At 35.8% G+C, this 19020-nt stretch overlaps 1 protein-coding gene across 3 annotated transcripts in view; it reads left to right on the top strand.

Annotated features, from left to right (window-relative positions):
- The window catches only part of LOC113234137 (tyrosine-protein kinase Src64B), a 77254-nt gene that overhangs the window by 46570 nt on the left and 11664 nt on the right, over window positions 1–19020 (top strand). For all 3 annotated transcript variants that reach the window (XM_026469402.1, XM_026469403.1, XM_026469404.1), the window contains exon 2: window positions 16315–16403. In XM_026469402.1, the coding sequence (XP_026325187.1) occupies window positions 16355–16403 (49 nt within the window). In that variant the 5' untranslated portion in view covers window positions 16315–16354. The remainder of the gene's footprint in view (window positions 1–16314; window positions 16404–19020) is intronic.

The raw sequence follows: 19020 nt of genomic DNA, 5'->3' as shown, positions 1-19020 counted from the left end.
ATTAAAGATTTTTGTCATTAAATCGTATTAAAATTTTAATTTATTTCAAAGTTCTCACCCTAAATTTATCATTACAATAAAACGCCTACACATGATGCCGCAATTAGTAGTAAAATTGGATAAGATTTTAGAGCCTTTTCATGGGCAAGTTTTTTGGGTGTTCAACTGAGGGTTTAGGGCAGCCTTTCCCAAAGTGGGCGATAACGCCCGTTGTAGGCGCTGCAGGTCTAAAGGGGTAAGAGACCCAGAAAAAAAATTGGGGCGTTGTGTAGAGGCTTAGGGGGAGATTTGTAATTTCGTCTAAGAAGACCCTAAGAGTCGTATTCCAGAACTCTACTCAATACTCAAGTCAGGACTTGAGTATTGCAGTGAGCACTGAAAATCATACTCAAGTCCTTGCCATTAGGGTCGTATTTCCAGTGCTTGAAATCATACTCAAGTCTGCTCAAATCCTGACTTGAGCATTGAGTAGAGTTCTAGAATACGACCCTTAGACACCGACTGAGCTCTCGACTCTCGACTACAACTTGTGAACATCAACTAATATTAATTAAGAGATTGCTCAAACTAACTCGGTTCGATATTTCTCTCCGTGTCCTGTTTTATTGAATAAATAAAATAAAAATCATGTCAATCGGTCGCTCTGTTTCGAAATGAAAGTAGAGATAAACAAACAAAAAAAAAAGCAACACACAGTTTCGCATTTTAATAGTTATTAGTATTCCTAGATAGAATTTTCGTAGATAATAGACCGCGGGCAATCATGTTTTAACAAGTTTTTGTTAAATAACCCGATTTGTGAATTTCTGTATCAATAGGCTGGTCCATAGAATTCTTGTCCTTACATGTTGAGTACGATTGCGCGTCGAATGATATAAACGAGTTTATACATGTTTATCTTATTCCTGTCGGTGCGTGCTGCTTATGCAATCCTATATAAACAACGTAATATTTATTTTATTTATAATATAATAATATATAATAATATATGTAATAGATAAGCAGTACTTAAGTTCAACACTTACTTACGTATTTCTCAAAACAAAACAGTGTCGGAAGTAAAAAAGAAGAGACGGCAATACTGTGCGGAATATATTAAATTCGGATTCATTGAAAATCCCACAAACCCATCGTCGCCTTTGTGCCTTCTATGTCTAAAAACATTTTCGAATGAAGCAATGAAGTCTTCAAGACTGCAAGATTATTTGAATAAAATGCATACAGACAAGAAAGACAAGAATGTAGCATATTTTCAAGACCTAGAGAAGAAGCATAATACTCAGCCAAGTGTAGCAAAACTCCTTTCGGCGGCTGCTAAGCAAGATGACAACGTACTTCGACCTTCGTACAATATCTCTTTGTTAATTGCTCAAAAAGGCAAACCACACAACATCGGAGAAGAGTTAATTTTGCCAGCAATAAAGGAAGTAATAACTACTGTGCTTCATAAACCGGCCGCAGATATTATCCGAAAAATTCCTTTGAGTAATAATTCTGTGCAAAGACGAATTGATGAAATGGCTGAAAACATTGAAGAATCATTGTGCAATCATCTGAGGACTAGTCAATTCTCAATTCAGCTCGATGAGTCCACTTTACCAACTAATGAAGCATTGTTGTTGTCTTACGTGAGGTTTATTAAAGATAAGAAAATATGTAAAGAACTATTGTTTGCTAGAAATTCAGAGACCGATACAAAAGGCGAAACCATATTCAATACGTTAGAAAAGTTTTGTGATGAGAAAGAGATTCTTTTGAAAAATATTATATCAGTTGCTACGGATGGCGCTCCGGCTATGACAGGGTGCCATAAAGGCTTCATAGCGTACTTAAAAAAATAAAATTCCAGATGTCCTTGCTGTACATTGCGTTATTCATAGACAACATTTGGTTGCTAGAAATTTAAGGAACTACTATTTCAATCACTGCAATGTGTCATCAAAGCAGTCAATAAAATCCGTAACAGCTCTTTGAATGATAGATTATTTCATCAGCTTTGTGTTACTAATGACGAAGATTTCAACCGTTTGTTGTTTCATACTGAAGTTCGTTGGCTATCAAGATGCAATTGTCTGACTCGATTTTACAACCTGTTTAACTCTGTGATAGAGTTTTTGGAAACTAAAGATACAGAATTGCGCAACAAGCACATTACATCAAAGAATGTTATAGCTTACATGACAGACCTGTATAAATTGTTCAGCGACATAAATCTCCAACTGCAAGGCGATTTAATTAAAACAAAAAATGTCGTTGCTGCTTTCGCAGCCAAACTGCTTATACACAAAAAGAATAAGGGCAATAAGAGCTTCACAATTTTCCGAATTTATTAATATCCTGCAGTAACGATGACTTGTCTGCCAACATTTGGAAAACCTTGACTTCACCGAACGATACCTGGACATTTTGAACTTGATCCGTTTTCGAATGTCAACACAGCAATATGACCTCAGCTGGAAGAAGAATTTATAGAATTGACAACGAACGAGGAAATAAAAATCAAGGTCAAAAATGGCTACCAAGAATTTTGGCTACAAAAACCATTCCCGCAATTGTACCCTGAATTGTGGTCAATCGTTCAACGATTCTTTATAGCATTCCCATCGTCATATTTGTGTGAACATGGTTTTAATGCTGTGACAACGCTGCTTACTAAATCGATTATGTTTGTTTTATTTTGAATAAAAGATACTCTGTCTAAATACTATAAAGTTGCGTTTCAATAATCATTCTCATTGGCAGGTGTAGTCTGTAAGAGTTACCTTGAGACCTGAGCGCCGTTGTACTTACTACCTACTGCGCTCAGGTCTCAAGTTAACTCTTGCGGGTTATAGTAAAAGTCTCGTTTAGAATGAATGTTTAATCTCCGCTAATATAGCTCGCAAGAATTAATTTAATTTGAAGTCATAGTGGTTTTTAAGTAGGTGAAAAAATTGGGGCCCTAAAAAATAATTTATTCTCAAAGTGGACAGTAGACAAAATAAGTTTGGGAACCCCTGGTTTAGGGTAACAATGGTGCGTTGGTGATATTGATTGGCGGCAACAGGTGGTTGGGGCGTCTCGTCCCCTCTTCTTTCCGCAGCGCCACCACCTTCACTTTCGTCTTCCACTTGCTTCACAACTCCTCACTAATTTGCATTTGGAACTTAGAAATGAGCAATAAAAATGGCAAAGACAAAGGCTCGTTTCCGGCACTAGACTAGAGCATTGTTTTGTTACGTTGCCATTGGAAGTTGCCCTTTTTCTAGCACTTTTAATATAAGTGGCGTTTTGAACTTGTATATCAGTATATATACGGACATTGACTCGTTTCCCGAGTTCGCCCGCACGGCATTGCCCTTTTACAATGTAGCTCTGCGTCAAGTTCCTCACGCAATCAATTTGTATTTATTATCAACTGTCTAACATAACTGCTCGGCCTTGCCGTAAATTTTACTTTAGTATTGAACTTTATTTTACGTAAAATAAACGCTTTTCCGCTACTTGAACAAAAGTCCGTTTCTTTGAGTAAAAATCAGTGAGCACCTTTCCGGAAAAATAATTTCCTCAGGGATCTTTTTATCTTTACTGAGAGAGATCTTTATATATATTTTACGAAATTATTTTATATTTTTCGATAGACTGTTTTTATTGTTTTTTATTTTTTTAATAATACCAACTGACGGGACGAACAAGCCGTGCGCCAGGTGGTAAGCGCCACGCCTATGCATAACAGTTGTAGTGCCACTCAGAGCTGGGTAGGTACATGTAGGTACCTTTATTAGTATTTAAAATTAGATGAATGAAAAATGATTATAATTAATTCAAATTATTTAGATTTTGTATCCATACTGGTTCCTTGATGATCTTAATTAAGTTACCTACCAACTTCTATAATATTATCGTATACAATAAAGTGTTACGTATACAATTTTGCTTATTGTAAAGATTTCTAGGAAGTTGTATCGTTTGAAAGTTTTTAATATTCACAAATTGTTATTGTTTCGTGTTGGTTTCTCAGGATTATAACTTTGACAGTTGGTTTCTTCGTCATAAATATCTGGTATGATTTTAGTATAAGAACCTGGTATTAGTTTAGTAATCTCAAACATTTTAGCTTTATTGAAATTATTGAAGCTAGGAATAGGAAGAATAGGTGTCTATCAATTAATACTAATGTCATTTTACTTATTTCAAATAGTACTGCGGATTGACATCCTTCAAATTAGTACAACAAGGCAATGAATCCGTACATCTACGTAAATTAAATCGTGTTACAGACCCCCATCGTTGTAAACTCGCCGTTTAGTTACAAATAGCCCAAGTCGAAGGTAAACCAATTTCTCGTAGTTAATTTGTTTGGCCATTGTGTGTAAATCGGTTTGGTATGCCATTTTGTTTTGTTCGAGGATGATCGTTATTTCTACCTACATTACGGATATCATTTGTCAGGTCAATCGAAGGTTTTGCAGAGGTTCACGAATGTTCATTAAAGAAATACACGATTATTTGCTTAACAAACAAAAAGGCACACTTTCTGAAGTTGTTGAATTCCTGAATAATTTATGAATTAAAAATGCAACATGAATTTCACACAATTATGATTTAGAATCAATAGTAATGATAATATACCAAGTTTCTACGTACCGTTTTTGTTATTTTTACAGTTTCTCGAGCACAATACAAACGGAAAATTGGATATTTCACAATACATTATTGAGGTTCAACAATTTCCTTCGTCCTATTGTCCTTTGCGTCACCTATTTTTGTTTTTGTTTCACACTCACCTTGTAGTACAACAAACAATGTACATTTTTTACGTGCAGACACGTCGTCAATAAGTCAAAGTTTACATGACTGCCCTCGTCCATCCTTTGAGTTATATATGCCTCCTTAATTGTTACTAGGTACCATCAACATTTTATGTTTTCATTTAATCTTGTTCCTACTTCATCTTATTATAGCATATTCATGGAATCCTTCAATATTTGTTTTTAGTTTCTCATTTTGTTGACTCTACTTGTCGCCCATATGTACCTATTCATAATTTTTGATTGTATATACTTTGCCTTGTCTATCTGCAATATTTACATCGATAAACCGATGTTTGTTGGCTGCCTTTCCCCTGCTGTTGGAAAGTGCGGTTGACGCTGAAAAATGGGTTATTTGCCCCTGTTGTGTCTTCGTAGGGCCAGAAAACTCGTGGACTGTTACTACAAGTTTATCTTCATTGACATTTACACTTGATAGCATTGTTTCGTTGGTAATCTCTATTACAAAACTCTATATTTATTTTATAATCTACCATGTCTGTCATAATTACTAATGTGTTTTTTTTAATTCTCAATTCTATACATGTCCAAATGCGTGTGTGTTCGTCCTTTTGCATTCCATTATTACTCACCTGATCTGAGTTATTGTGCTCACGCCCGCCAAAGTTTCTAAAGTATTAGTTATTCCACTGCTGGGCACTGGTGTCCTCTAATGAGAGAGTGAAGGTCATAGCCCACCATGCTGGATCAATTTACGGCTATTTGTACTAGTTTCTCCTTAAATTTAATACGTTCAGAATTAGGTTTACGAATCGCTAAACCTTTCGCCTTATACGTGTTCACGCATCTATCTGTACGTTCTGTGGATATTTTGTGGCAAACAGCCGTTGGGCATTGTTTAAACTCGAAATGTGTCCTCCAATTTTGCCTAAACCGTGTATTTCTTGCGGCTGTTACACGTTTTTCTTTCTTTTTAACCGACTTCAAAAAAAGATGAGGTTCTCAATTCGACTGTATTTTTAAAGTATGTATGTCACGCGATAGCATTTGGGAGCCGATTTTGATGAATATTTTTTGTTGGAAAGAGGATACCTCAGTAGTGGTCCCATTTAATTTTGCTATGTTCCAATTGAAGGCGTTTTTCTCTTAATATACTTTAAACAGTGAGCAACGATTTTTATTATCTCCTGTCTGTCCTGTATTAAGTCCCGTATAGTGGCGAACTAGGGGTTGAACCCGGTTTTGCGCACTTTCTGGTAACCGATTTCAATAAACCATGGCAAATAGATGTAATTCCACGCATTTTTGAGGTTTTTTTTTGTACTGCATACTGAGATTATATGTATATATATTTTGAACATTTTATTTTGTGTTATCATTATCCACAATTCACCTTTTCCTTTTTTTGTAACGGCAAGTGACGGAACGTACAAGTCGTACGTGCCTACCCGTAACAGTTACCTTCCCACTCATAGTAAATTAAATTTGTAAATTGCCAAAATCTGATAGGTACTGCCATTGCAGTCATTGCACCCGTCACCCTGAGACATAAAGTTGACTAGTCCTATATGCTCGTACTTGAAAAAATCTATTTTTTTTTTCAATATGCTTGTAATGAATCAGCATTATAAAATGAAACAACAACGACGCAGTCTAAAAGCTATTTGCATTTTTTCTTTCATTTCTATTTTTTTACCTATTATTTTGCTTGTAGTTAAGGTTGTTTCTTTATTTTTGTTAACCGACTTCAAAAAACAAGATGTGGTTGTGCGTTCGGCTGTATGAATGTTTTCAGATTTCTCCGTCAATTGTATACCGATTTTGAAAATTATTCTTTTTTTTTAAAGGGCGCTCTCTCGTGGAGGTAACATTGTCACCAAGTCAGATTCTGATGAAGGTATCCTATGGAAATCGAGGAAAATCCTCAAATTTTATAGGCATATTAGTATACATACCGGTTTCTCCATCAACTGCGGACCAATTTTGAAAAATCTTTTTTTTTTTCTTTGAAAGGGTGCACTCTCAAGGTGGTCCCTGATGCCGACGATGCTGTTCCGGGTTCGTTTCGGCTATCACGAATTTTAAAAATAATCCGCGAATAAAAGTCGACTTTTCACTTGACACAATAAATGTAATCAACAAATCACCATCACGATGATACAACCAGAAAAAAAGTATAAAATATACAAAGGAGTCCATAACAGTCCTAATGTCGCCAAGAAGTCAGAATCTGATGAGGGGATCCCATGGAAATCGAAAAAAGCCGATTAGCAAACTTTTGAGGTAGGTTTTTTTTTTTCAATTAAAAAGTTACAATTATTGACGTTTTGTCACATGTACCTAAACCAAAGTTACCAAATGACTACTTTTCTTTCTTTCAGAACGCAACACAAACCAAAAACCAAAATAATACACAATAAATTTACTGCCGCAATAAATTAAAAATTAATATCTGATTTCGTGAACAATTTATGATTTCAACACGTAATACTGTCAATAATATGCAAGTTGATGAAACAAAAGCTGTTCCTAGACCCTATCACAATTCTTTGTAACATCAGTAGTCGGGGCGTGATAGTGCCTAGTGATCGTTAACAGGAACTGTTGACATAAAAAGTACGTCTCCATTGTTAACGCTACCTCACAACGTTCATTAGAAATTACCTTCTATTAACAAGGGAATTGCTTTCCAACGAATATTGGTACAGAACAATACAAAACAATATTACAAAATTCCTCAAAGCTATTGTGATCGTATAATGTGTTGAAAATTAGATTAATTGTGTTGATTACGCTTTCTGTGAAATGGTATTTCATAGTTGAAAGTTTAACTATCTCCAATGCTATATTGTCACTATTTTCTACGAACGTATCAACGTAAATTCTATTTGACTTTACATAAACTTACATTTATGCAGTTTTACGATTGTCTTTTGTAAAATAGTTCTCACAGTAAACAATCTTACAAAATTTACAAAGCATTATTCATTGTAAAAACTAATACAAATTCAAAAACATTATTTCAGATAAAATCCTTACAGTAACAATTAACTTATGAGCTATTAATGTTATACTAATAATGAGATGATACAATATTTAATTGCATTAAATTTGCGCCAGTAGGTGGCGAGTCCCACCGGTCTGAGACGCTGTTGGAGCTCCCTCGTACGAGCCCCTGACACACACCGTTATCTCACGATGGCCATTAAAACGTCTGTCTTAGCCTTCGCAAACATCCCCTATGCACTACACCTCCACGGCATCCCCATTAGCACTCGAATGCGTGTACATATACTGGACACGTAGGTCGCTAAATGTCGCCACGACTACGAGTTCCACAGACCGCACATATACAACACTTGACAGTATGCTTTAAACAGCGTTATTTCTGTTTAGTGCAATCTGCGAACCAGCATACTACACAGAACAGCCAGAAACCTACGTCCTCTACCAACTACCTCCTTTTCTATATAATAGTAGACAAACTAATTGTAGTCTTCATTTTCCAGGAGGTAAAATAAAAGCGTTCCAGTCTTTGTTCGTTTAAATATAGAGAAAAAATCTTAGTAAAAATCATTACCACTGACTACTCCGTGGTAAAGGGAATGGACGACCTGGGAAATGTGGCCGGCAGCGGCTAGATGCGGGTGGCACAGGACCGGGAGAGTTGGCGTGCTCAAGGGGAGACTTATGTCCAGCAATTAATGTTTAGTAACAATACCTCTCACTAACGGTTAGGGAAACCATTGTCTTAAAATTGTGTTAGAAACTATAATAATAATAACGCAGTAGCGTGAGAGAATAATACAGTTGAGTGTGTACTCAACACACTCAACTGTATATCAATGAGGTTCACAACCCTAGGAAGACGTATAAAATCCCCAAGTCGATTAGAGGTTGCTAGACTATGGCCTAAACTCTCTCCCTTTAGAGAAGACCCGAGCCCAGAAGTGATGACATTAAAAATACATCAAGTGTTAATAGATTTTTCTTAGCTAACACTAAAACAAAAGAATTGTGACACAGCTTAGTCAAAGACAATATTTTTCGCAGATGTGACTCGATCAACATTAGAAACTATGGGAAAATATAATAACGTGTTGATCCTCAAAGAAATTCTTACAAATAGTCTCATTAAGCAAACACGTTATGTTTATTTAAAAATACTTGATCTATTTCTGCCTGAGTTGTATGTTACTGCTTTCTGCTGTATCTTTGCTGAAAATAATATATTACGTAGAATTTTTAATTTCTCATCGTGAATATAACGTCAGACTTCAATTTTGTTCAATATTTATAAAAGATGATTAACTCTTCATATGTTTTTTTTTCTAAATGATATGTTAACTTACCCCTTCCGAGTCCTTCCTTAAAATTATTTTTAAAAGTATTAGTTTTGCCTTAGTTTTTATTTGAATTCGCTATGGAGTAGATAGATACTACGAATTTCCACTTTTTGTGCTCTGGCTATTACCATAGCAAAATATGATAAGGCAAGTATGGTAACTTCATACATACGTAGCAACGCGGCTTGTATGTGTGCGCACCCGCCGCGTTTCGTGTACGGACGCACACATGCGCGTAATCTCGCGATGCACTTGCGTTCCATTGCGCTGGTCGTCACGCGCACCGGGTATGCGTGCAAATCACGCCTCTACATTTGTATAGAGGTACCATACTTACAGTATACTAAGCTATTACTATTACTTTCCATTGTGAATGTACGTATTGTTCATTATGTCACAATTCATTTATTATAAACAATGTATATTAACTTTCTTATTTTTGTATGTATTTACCTTGTCTATAACTACCCGATTCCCTGTACTATAAGGCCCGGAGCAACGAAGTTAACTACGGAATACTACCCAAAACGCCCATATCAGAACCCATTTAGAAAAAAACGTTTAGCATAATTGTCCCACTGGGAACCGAAACCGGGACCAGGAGTTGTCGAAAAAAGGTACGCCAATACTTTAACCGATGATCACACTCATTGTGCATGTGTTATCATCCGTATTGGTTTTTCCCACGGCTGTAAATGATAATTTTGAATTTGGGAAAAACAAATTTCTACGTGTAATAAAATATTGCGTGTATACTTCAGCCGAAAATTCTTAGTAAACTTTACCGAAAAAATTTAACATTTTAAATTCCCCAAAAAAAAACTTTGCTGCGCTATGAAGATTTCAAATTTATTTTCTCAATTAATGTTTTATTATTAAGACCACAAGCTGAAGTATAGTGGCTCTTTTATACATCCTATAAAATTTTTTTTTTTTTTGAAAATACATACTTGCGTATTTCAATCTTATCATAACAAATAACTACAAATTATCATTTAAAGCCGTGGGAAGTGCCTTTACGTTAAGAGATAGCTCATGTGACGTTATATTTTCATAAACAACCATGTACGTAGATACAGCAGGCTGAAGAGATTAATATACTCATGTCCTTACCTCATTATGAACATTGTACTGATATTACATGTCAGTCTTTAGGTGCGTAATTACTCGTATTTACCATTATAACATCATCATTGTAATTTCTTATTATCATTTGTGACCGCTTATTTGTCAGTCTCGTAAGCATATTATATAAAATAATCATATATATATATATATATATATATATATATATATATATATATATATAACCGAATGTTTTTTGTGATACGAAGTGACGGGAAGAACTAGTCGTGCCGGATATTATGCGACACACCTGTCCACATAGCAGTTGCAATGCCACTTAGAGTTATAAATTCCAAAGATCTGAGAGACATTGCCACTACGCCTGTAACCCTGAGACATAACTTGCCAAGTCTCATGTATCTGTAATTACACCACCACCATTATCCTTCCAAACTGTAACGCAATAATGCTCATATTACTGCTTAACGGCAGAAATAGGTAACCTAGACGAACTCTCACAAGAAGCTCTACTGCTACTAAAAATTAATAGTCATAACTTACTTACTATCATTATTCCAACCATTACAAAAGTATATGCATGCATAATCAATGCATATTCCACCCTTATTGTTTTCGATACTTGGCAACAGTGGCATATAAATTAATGGTTCTCTTCCTTTATTTTCCTACTAGTAAATAGCCGAAGAATACAGGGTAGAGCCGTGATTTAAAATGATGATCAGCCGTTTCTACCCTAGCGAAGTTTCTAGCGCATAATGGGTACACTGTACAATACTGTCTGTGGTACAAAATATACATTTTGAAATACCTATATATATATATAAAATAGCCTTAATATAAATATAAAATAATAAACATTTAAAATAGCCTTTTTTGTTAACAATATTAGGCTATTTTTATGATGCCATGTGACGGAACGAACAAATCGTGCGCTTGGTGGTAAGCGACAAGCCTGTCCATAGCAAATATCAAAGATCTGATGGACATTGCCACAACACACGCTAGAAGTTTGTTTGCAATTAATTAATTGTATCAAAATAATCCAATCGTCTTGGCCTTCTAGCTTTTTTACTGATTTCGACTATGATAATCGCTGTAGCAGCAGCTGCATTAGCTGAATCGTCCATGTTTGCCATGAGCCGCGAGCACACTGCGGAATGCTACGTTCGAGGACAGTGATCGGTGAAGGCTCATTGTACGTCCACACTTGACGCCGCGAACGACGACGAGCAGAGCGGCTCCGTTTAGCGTAGACGCACGTTAGACTTCTTCAATATGCGTTATTTTAACTCCTTCACAAATACATAAGTTATTATTTGCAATGCGTTCTGCGTGATTTATTTTATATTCCTACATATACATAGAATATAAAATGCCCAATAATTACTACGGACGTGGTACACGGGGCCTTCAACGATTTATGTAAATTTATTTCGACACGAATAGTTGAAAATTTGCCTCTCATCGATATGTAAAATGCGTGAATTAAACTGTGATTAATAATTACTTATTTATGGATGGCCAAAAGCTCATAGTGAAAATGTAATAAAGTGCCAGACAACCACACCAATTTGTTTTAATAATTATTTAGGTATACATTATATATTTCCTCAATACTCTCACCGTCAGTAACTCTTACTTGAATATACTAGAGGTTAGGTGCCTGGAATCATATGGAATCATATCACGAGCTCTGCTTACTTTCGGAAGGGCTCCATCATTCGCTCGAGGTAACGTGATAAGTGCCTACCTCTTGAGTGTATTGCTGACAGTGCAAGCGCTCTGACAATTCTTTCATTTATATTACAATCCTTTAATACATATGGCGCACTATAAGTTTCCGGAACTGGCCGCTTACATAAACAATATTTAAAAATTGCAACATTTGAAAATGGAACTTTTTGGCTGTAGAATACAGTTTGTTTCATTTGACTGTCACTTGTTTTTACAATGTGGCGTCATTTTAGAAGTTGGTTGTCTACGGGTCGTATTCTCTATTCAATGCTCAAATCAGGATTGCACTGGCAACACAAGCACTGGAAATACGACCCTAATGGCAGGGACTTGAGTATGATTTCTAGTGCTTTGAATCATACTTAAGTCCTGACTTAAGCATTGAGTAGAGTTCTAGAATACGACCCTACATCACCATGGATTTAACTCGTGAAAATTTTCGTAGATGATTTTCTACGAGTTTAAGTGTAATTCAACAGCTCAGCGAAGCTTCGCTCGGCTTCAAACTGCTTTTGGCGATGAAACACCATGCAAGACGACTATTTATAGCCAGTTTACAGAATTCAATCGCGGTCGTGTGAAGCTCAGTGACAAATTTCGTGATGGTGATGGTTCCACTGCTGTGAACAACAAAAACATCGATGCTGTGCGCCGTATGATCAAAACAGACAGGCGTGTGACATACCATGAGATTCGGGCATAGGCATGAGTCAAATACAATCTATAACTACACAAACATTTGGGTGTGAAAAAGGTGTGCTCTCAGTGGATCCCACACAATTTGATTGAGGCTCAAAAACGGATCGCGTCACTTGGTGCAATGCCATTCTTACCAGGATTCAACGCGGCGTCCAGTGGCGTCAAATTTGGTGTGGGACCATTGACTTACAATTATATGGACGTCGGGTCCGCGCTAAAAAGTGTCCGAACTTATGGGCGTTAAAATCGTATACAGAGCGTCATTCACGGTTTAGTCTTCGTTTGTTCGACTGACAGCGAAGCAAGCAAAATTAGACAGTACTGCGATGACATTACAATTTAAATTCAACGTTTTAGCTTTTTCATATTCCTTTACATGTCACTACGTTTAAATAGGTTGACTTGGGACATTTTTTTCGTGGTTTTTGTATTAGACCCGTCGTCCATTTATTTGTAAGTCAATTTGTGGGACATAGTAACAGGTGACAAAACATGGATTTATAGTTACGACCCCAAAACAAAGCAGCAATCGAGCGTACGGGTCTTTCGAGATGAGCCGAAACCGAAACCAAAGTGGCGCGCGTGCAAAGTGTATCTAAGCGGATGATTGCTACTTTTTTAAATAAAACTGGACACGTGGCTGCTGTTGCTTTGGAGAATCGTACCGTGAATAATGATTGGCACACGACCATTTGTTTGTCGGAAGGTATCAAACTCCGTAAAAATAACCGTAAACGCCGTATTATCTTACACCACGATAATGCCAGCTCTCACATGGCCAGACAGACAAATGAATTTTTGAAGGTGAACAACGTTGACCTTATGAGCCATCATGCGTACAGTCCCGACCTGGCACCTTGTAACTTTTATTTATTTCCAAAAATTAAAAACCAGTTACGCGGTCAACGATTTTCATCACCTGAAGAGGCTGTCGAAGAGTATGAACAATATGTTTCAGAGATAGTCACGAAGGAGTGGCATAAATGTTTTCAAAATTGGTTCATTCGTATGAAAAAGTGCATTAACGCTAACGGAGAATATTTTGAGAAACATTTATAGTATTTTTTTCTTATTCATTCCGGAAACTTATAGTGCGCCCCACGTATAACTCCAGCATTCGGATCCGCACGACTGCAACGTCATTTTCACCTCTCGGAGCGCGTGCTTAGGTTCCCTTTTCCTCGTAATGAGCGCCTGGTGTTATTAGCCAGACTTAGTAGGCTTACTTAGAAAAGTTCATTTCCCAAATTGATCCTATCGGGAATCGAACCTGGTACCGCCGCATCTAGCGTCCACAGTGCAAACCGTTGGGCCACCAAGGTCATCAAATGTTGATTTTTATTTATGAAATTGACACCTGTGCCTGTGCTTAAGATTATAACGGTAACAATATTTGAAATAAATTTGGTTTTTTTTTTGTACGCTTATTTTTTTGTAAATAATTTCTTATCTGCAATAGTGTGTATAGAAAATGTTTGAGTAACCTACATAAGATAAGTGTGTCTTATTTGCTTTTGATAACGTATATATTTGCAAAAAATAAAATCCTTGCAATTAGTTGAAAAATGCCATAAATAATAAGAAGATCAATAGTTTTAAAAGGAAATTTTACTAAAATCTCAAGAGTGATGTTGTACTGTTACCATTTTCTCTTCGATCCTTTCATACAGTTCCTTATTTTTTTATTATATTTTTTATATTTACTTACTGCAAGTAATTTTCCTATGTTTATTTCATCATCAACCGATTACATCCCACTGCTGGGCACGTGTCTCTTCTCAGGAGAGGGTCTTTGTCAGCCATGCTGGTCCGATGTGGGTTGGGTACTTTACACGTTCCTCGAGACTTGTGAACCTTATTCGACTTGCAAGTTTCATCACGACGTTTGCCTTCATCGAAAAGCTCATGGTAAATTTGAAATAAAATTTCGCACATAAATTCCGAGAAAATCGGAGTTGCGAGCCCGTATTCGAGCCCAAGGCCTCGGCTTGAGAGGTGGTAGGTCAAACCATTAGGCTGCCAGGGTTTCATTTATTTATTTACATTCGGATATATATACTCGGATCGGAATTAGTAGAGGCGAAGCTCTGCAGCTTTGAATACCGCCGTAAAGCTGACAGCTTATCCGGATTCTACAGGATATATCAGGGCTCTTACAGATAAACACGATACGACGACGCGTCGTGCTACGATGCGACGTAGTAATAACAAATGAATGCGGCATTGGGGAGCGCACCTTGATTTTCTACGATACGACGTCGTGCCGTGTGTCGTGACACGTTGCGATGTCGTGTCGTGCATTTTTTGTTGCTCGCCGTAGATTTCCACGATACGACGTCGCATTGGGAGACGATGACGCGTCGCACGACGCGACATCGTATCATGTTTATGTGTAAGAGCCCGGAGAGTGTGCGATGGAATTACACGATTTAATTCCGTCTTCCCCTTTCCATCACAGGTGGGCCTAGACGTAGGCTTGGGTTCCACCCCTATGCTGTGGCTGTGGATATTCTTAAGATTCGCACGAAGCGTTACACTTCCACATTTATATGACGAACGGCTATGAAGTGGGATTCTTTGCCTGCAGACTTGTTCCCTGAACGTTATGACTTGGACCTTTTTATGGCCGTGAGTGAAGGGGCTTTATTTAGGTGTGCATGCTCCATCGTCGACCTCATCGTCACTTTCCATCAGGTGACATAGAGGTCAAATGTGCACTTACATTTTTATTTAATATAAATTTATATGTTTCTTTATTAATTACTATTTATTATTTTATTTTCCAACAAAAGTGTATAAATATTTTTTTAAATATGTAATTGTCATCGTTACACTGCGAAAACCAATTTATCTAGAATTTTGATAGAAAATTACTTGACTATAGGAAAACGCGACATAATTTATTCTGTAAACTTATGTAAAATGCAAATATTTACCAATCAAACATAAAAATTAAATGTGGAATCATCTGTAATAAAATTAACGTAGATAACTATGCTATTTGTACGAAATATTAGTCTTTGAACTTTAATTTATATTATTTATATTTATATTATCAAAGTCATTTGTTTGTAAAATAATTGTTATTCCTAGTATAACGGCGGTATTATTATCCGTATGTATATATTTTTAGTATCTATTTGTATATATTTGTTTGAAAAAAATCCATTCGAAGGTTTTCTTCGATTGTACACCGTTTCCTACTCTTTTTAACCGTCTTCAAACAAGTAGGAGGTTGTCAATACTTTTGTTTTTTTTTTGTTTCTTACGCGGTTGCTCCGACATTTGCAAATCGATTTGGATAATTCTGGTTTTGTTGGAGAGGGGGTATCTCAGCATGGTTTTATTCAAATTTGAAAATGAAGGTGGCAAATTAGGCGATGAATCCAGTTTATTATATTTCAGTTAACCGATTCCAATAAAATTTGGCAAATAGGTTACACAAACTTATAAGGTCGTTTTTTATAATTATCAAAGGCCGCCTGTTGTACAATAGTTTATGTAGTGATACTTATATAGTGATTGTAATTTTTTAATGTGCTATAAAGAACATTTCTTTAATTATGCATAAAACAAATACAATGAAACCTATTTGTCTCCTTTCTGGTACGAAAGGTACTGTTATTCCTACGAACCTGGAAAATACCCCAGGTCTTCGTGATATTTTTCCTAAACGAGCTTGCATTTGATTGTTGCAGAAGCAAGCGGCTTGGCGCGGCGTAGCGGGCGGGCCGCGCCATGGGTAATAAGTGCTGCAGCCGCCGCCATGACCCCGACAGGCCTTTGGGTGAGTATCTAAGTAAGTGGGGAGTCAGTAGCTACTACATGAACCAGTGCTAGCAGGAAACTGGTGTAATTCCTTGCCATCAGATATGTTGAAGCGTAATAAACAATCATATATGGTAAAATAATGTCAATATGGCAAGTATCTTTACAACTTCTTGCTTTATCCACATGGACACTCACAGATTCTATGTGCAAAAAAGTGGAAGTCTTCGAAATGTATAGGAGAATCTTGAGAGTATCGTGGAGATAGAGAGACAAAGTCACGAACGAATGGGGTAATGTAACGTGTAACGAGAAGTGTTGAATAACATCAAAATAATGAAATCAGAGTATCTGGTTCATATACTGAGAAACCCAAAGTACGATACTATTATAATTAATAATCCAAGGCAAAATACAACGAAAGAGAGGTGTAGGAAGAAGGAGAATATTCTGGCTCAGAAATTTGCACCAGTGGTTCAATACGAGCACCCGATCATCATTCAGAGCTGCAGTCCAAAGCTCAGATTGCCATCATGATCGCCAACCTTCATTACAAGATGGCACGTGAAGAAGATCCCCATGCTGCATTATTTTTTCTTATATGTAGCCCCGTGTGTCCAGGGCAACCATGTATCATGGGTGCCATGGACATACATAGAAAACACAAATTACGCCCAAACTCACGAGAGAAATAAATGTAGACCAAAATAAAAATATTTATCCCGGCTCGGGAATAGAACGCGACCTCAGCGTAGCAGACCAGCATGGTAACCGTTCGGCCACAGAGGCAGTTAGAATTGAATCTTTGAATTTCTATTCATATCCCGTCGGCGTTTTTTTTGGGCACCCGTGAACATTTATTCATACATTACCCCATCTAAGTCATTCTGTTTTAATCTCGACTTTTGACTTGACGAAAAGTGACGATGAGGTCGACTATGGAGCATACAGTAATAAAACAGCACAAAGTATAAGTGTGTACTTAAATATTGCCTTTTCACTCTTGGTTCGAAAAGGTCCAAGTTAAAGTAAATTTTATTTGGCGAAACTTATTAAAATAATTTCCCTTGTGCCTTTACATACCTAGCTTTTATAGGTACTCCATCCAATATTCCGCCGATCAGTATCATAAAGCAAAGCTTTAAATAAACCGAAGCTCAGTATCGGATTAACCAGATTTGCTGGAAGCTATGCTCTATATATAAAACTAGTGTATAGTCGTGTTTTGCAGATACTTAAGAATGTCTAGACATGCTATTGCTCGCTCGAAGAAATTATATGTATTTTGACTTCTTATTATTGTATGTATTTTGTAGAGAACGCGATTGTAAGGCTCTTACTGAGCAGATCTACGAAGCTATACTCTACACTCCTATACTATCCTTAATACAGTACAGATGAGGTTTTGAGGACGTACAAACGATTGGTTTTGATTTTGATCCAGGTAATAAAATACTATTTTCTTCTGTTACCTTTGTCATTAAAAATGCAATAAACGATTTTCATACAAAAATGTGATGACATCAGTAGTGACTGTGAAGACGTGGTGGATTTTGAGGCCTTAAGAAAGACAATTTTATTTATTTTGGTCCAGGTAATAATACTTTTCTTATATCTCATTTATCATTTTCCCAGGGAAAATAGATGCCAAAAACTATTTTCATATAATAATAATAATAATAATAATAATAATAGTCATAAGTGATACTTTATTATAATTACTTAAAACAATTTCTCAAATATACTTATTTAAAATTATATATAGTCATAATAGAGACGAGTCTAAAATAGACACATAATAATAATTCGTTTATTTGCTTAATTAGCGTTCCGAAATTTGCCGTGTTTGGTTACAAATTTATCAATTTCTACAGGAGACTTTACAAGATTTTGTACTTTGTACATAGTACAACAAACACTATACATAAAAATTCCCTATTTTATTTTCATATTTCAACTTCATCAAGATTCAAAATTATCAACATATTTAATTTCTTTAATGATTATCATTCATGATAATTATTTGATATTTATACGATAATTATACATGCTGATTCAATACTTCAATTCACAGTTTTGTCTATATATATGGACTATAAATTCAAGTACTTGTTGAAAATTATGAAATAATCAACATCATTTTTTTATTACCTGTAATATGATATTATAAATCGCTATATTTTAAAGATTATTTCTTATTTATTGTAAGACTGTAACAACAATAAAAAAGATCACAGCTTTCATTGCAAATCAGACTTAATATTATTACTTATTTATAATTTAAAAACAATAAAAAGTTAAAAAACCCCATAATTAGTTTCAAATCAGTCTTAATACTATTACTTATTTTCGTTTTAATTAATTAGACTAATAAGTAGCATGTTATCCTCATTATCAGATTCGTTTTCTACTGCCACTGTCACCATCGTTGTTTAATTCCAGTGCTCCAATTAATTCTATAAATATAAAGATAATTATCAAAGTATATTTATTAAGATAAGTATCGTGATAATGATCATGATAATTATCACTTCGAACCCTGAACTTTATTGACGTTTTTAAAAAAGCTGATACGGTAAATCTCTGATTTTATTTTATTTATCTTTGCTATCACTAAAATATAATATAAATAAGTA

Source organism: Hyposmocoma kahamanoa, unplaced genomic scaffold (genome assembly GCF_003589595.1).
Source record: "Hyposmocoma kahamanoa isolate Upper Pololo Valley unplaced genomic scaffold, ASM358959v1 81, whole genome shotgun sequence".
Lineage (NCBI taxonomy): Eukaryota > Metazoa > Arthropoda > Insecta > Lepidoptera > Cosmopterigidae > Hyposmocoma > Hyposmocoma kahamanoa.
This window is presented reverse-complemented; position numbering and strand designations above follow the sequence as displayed.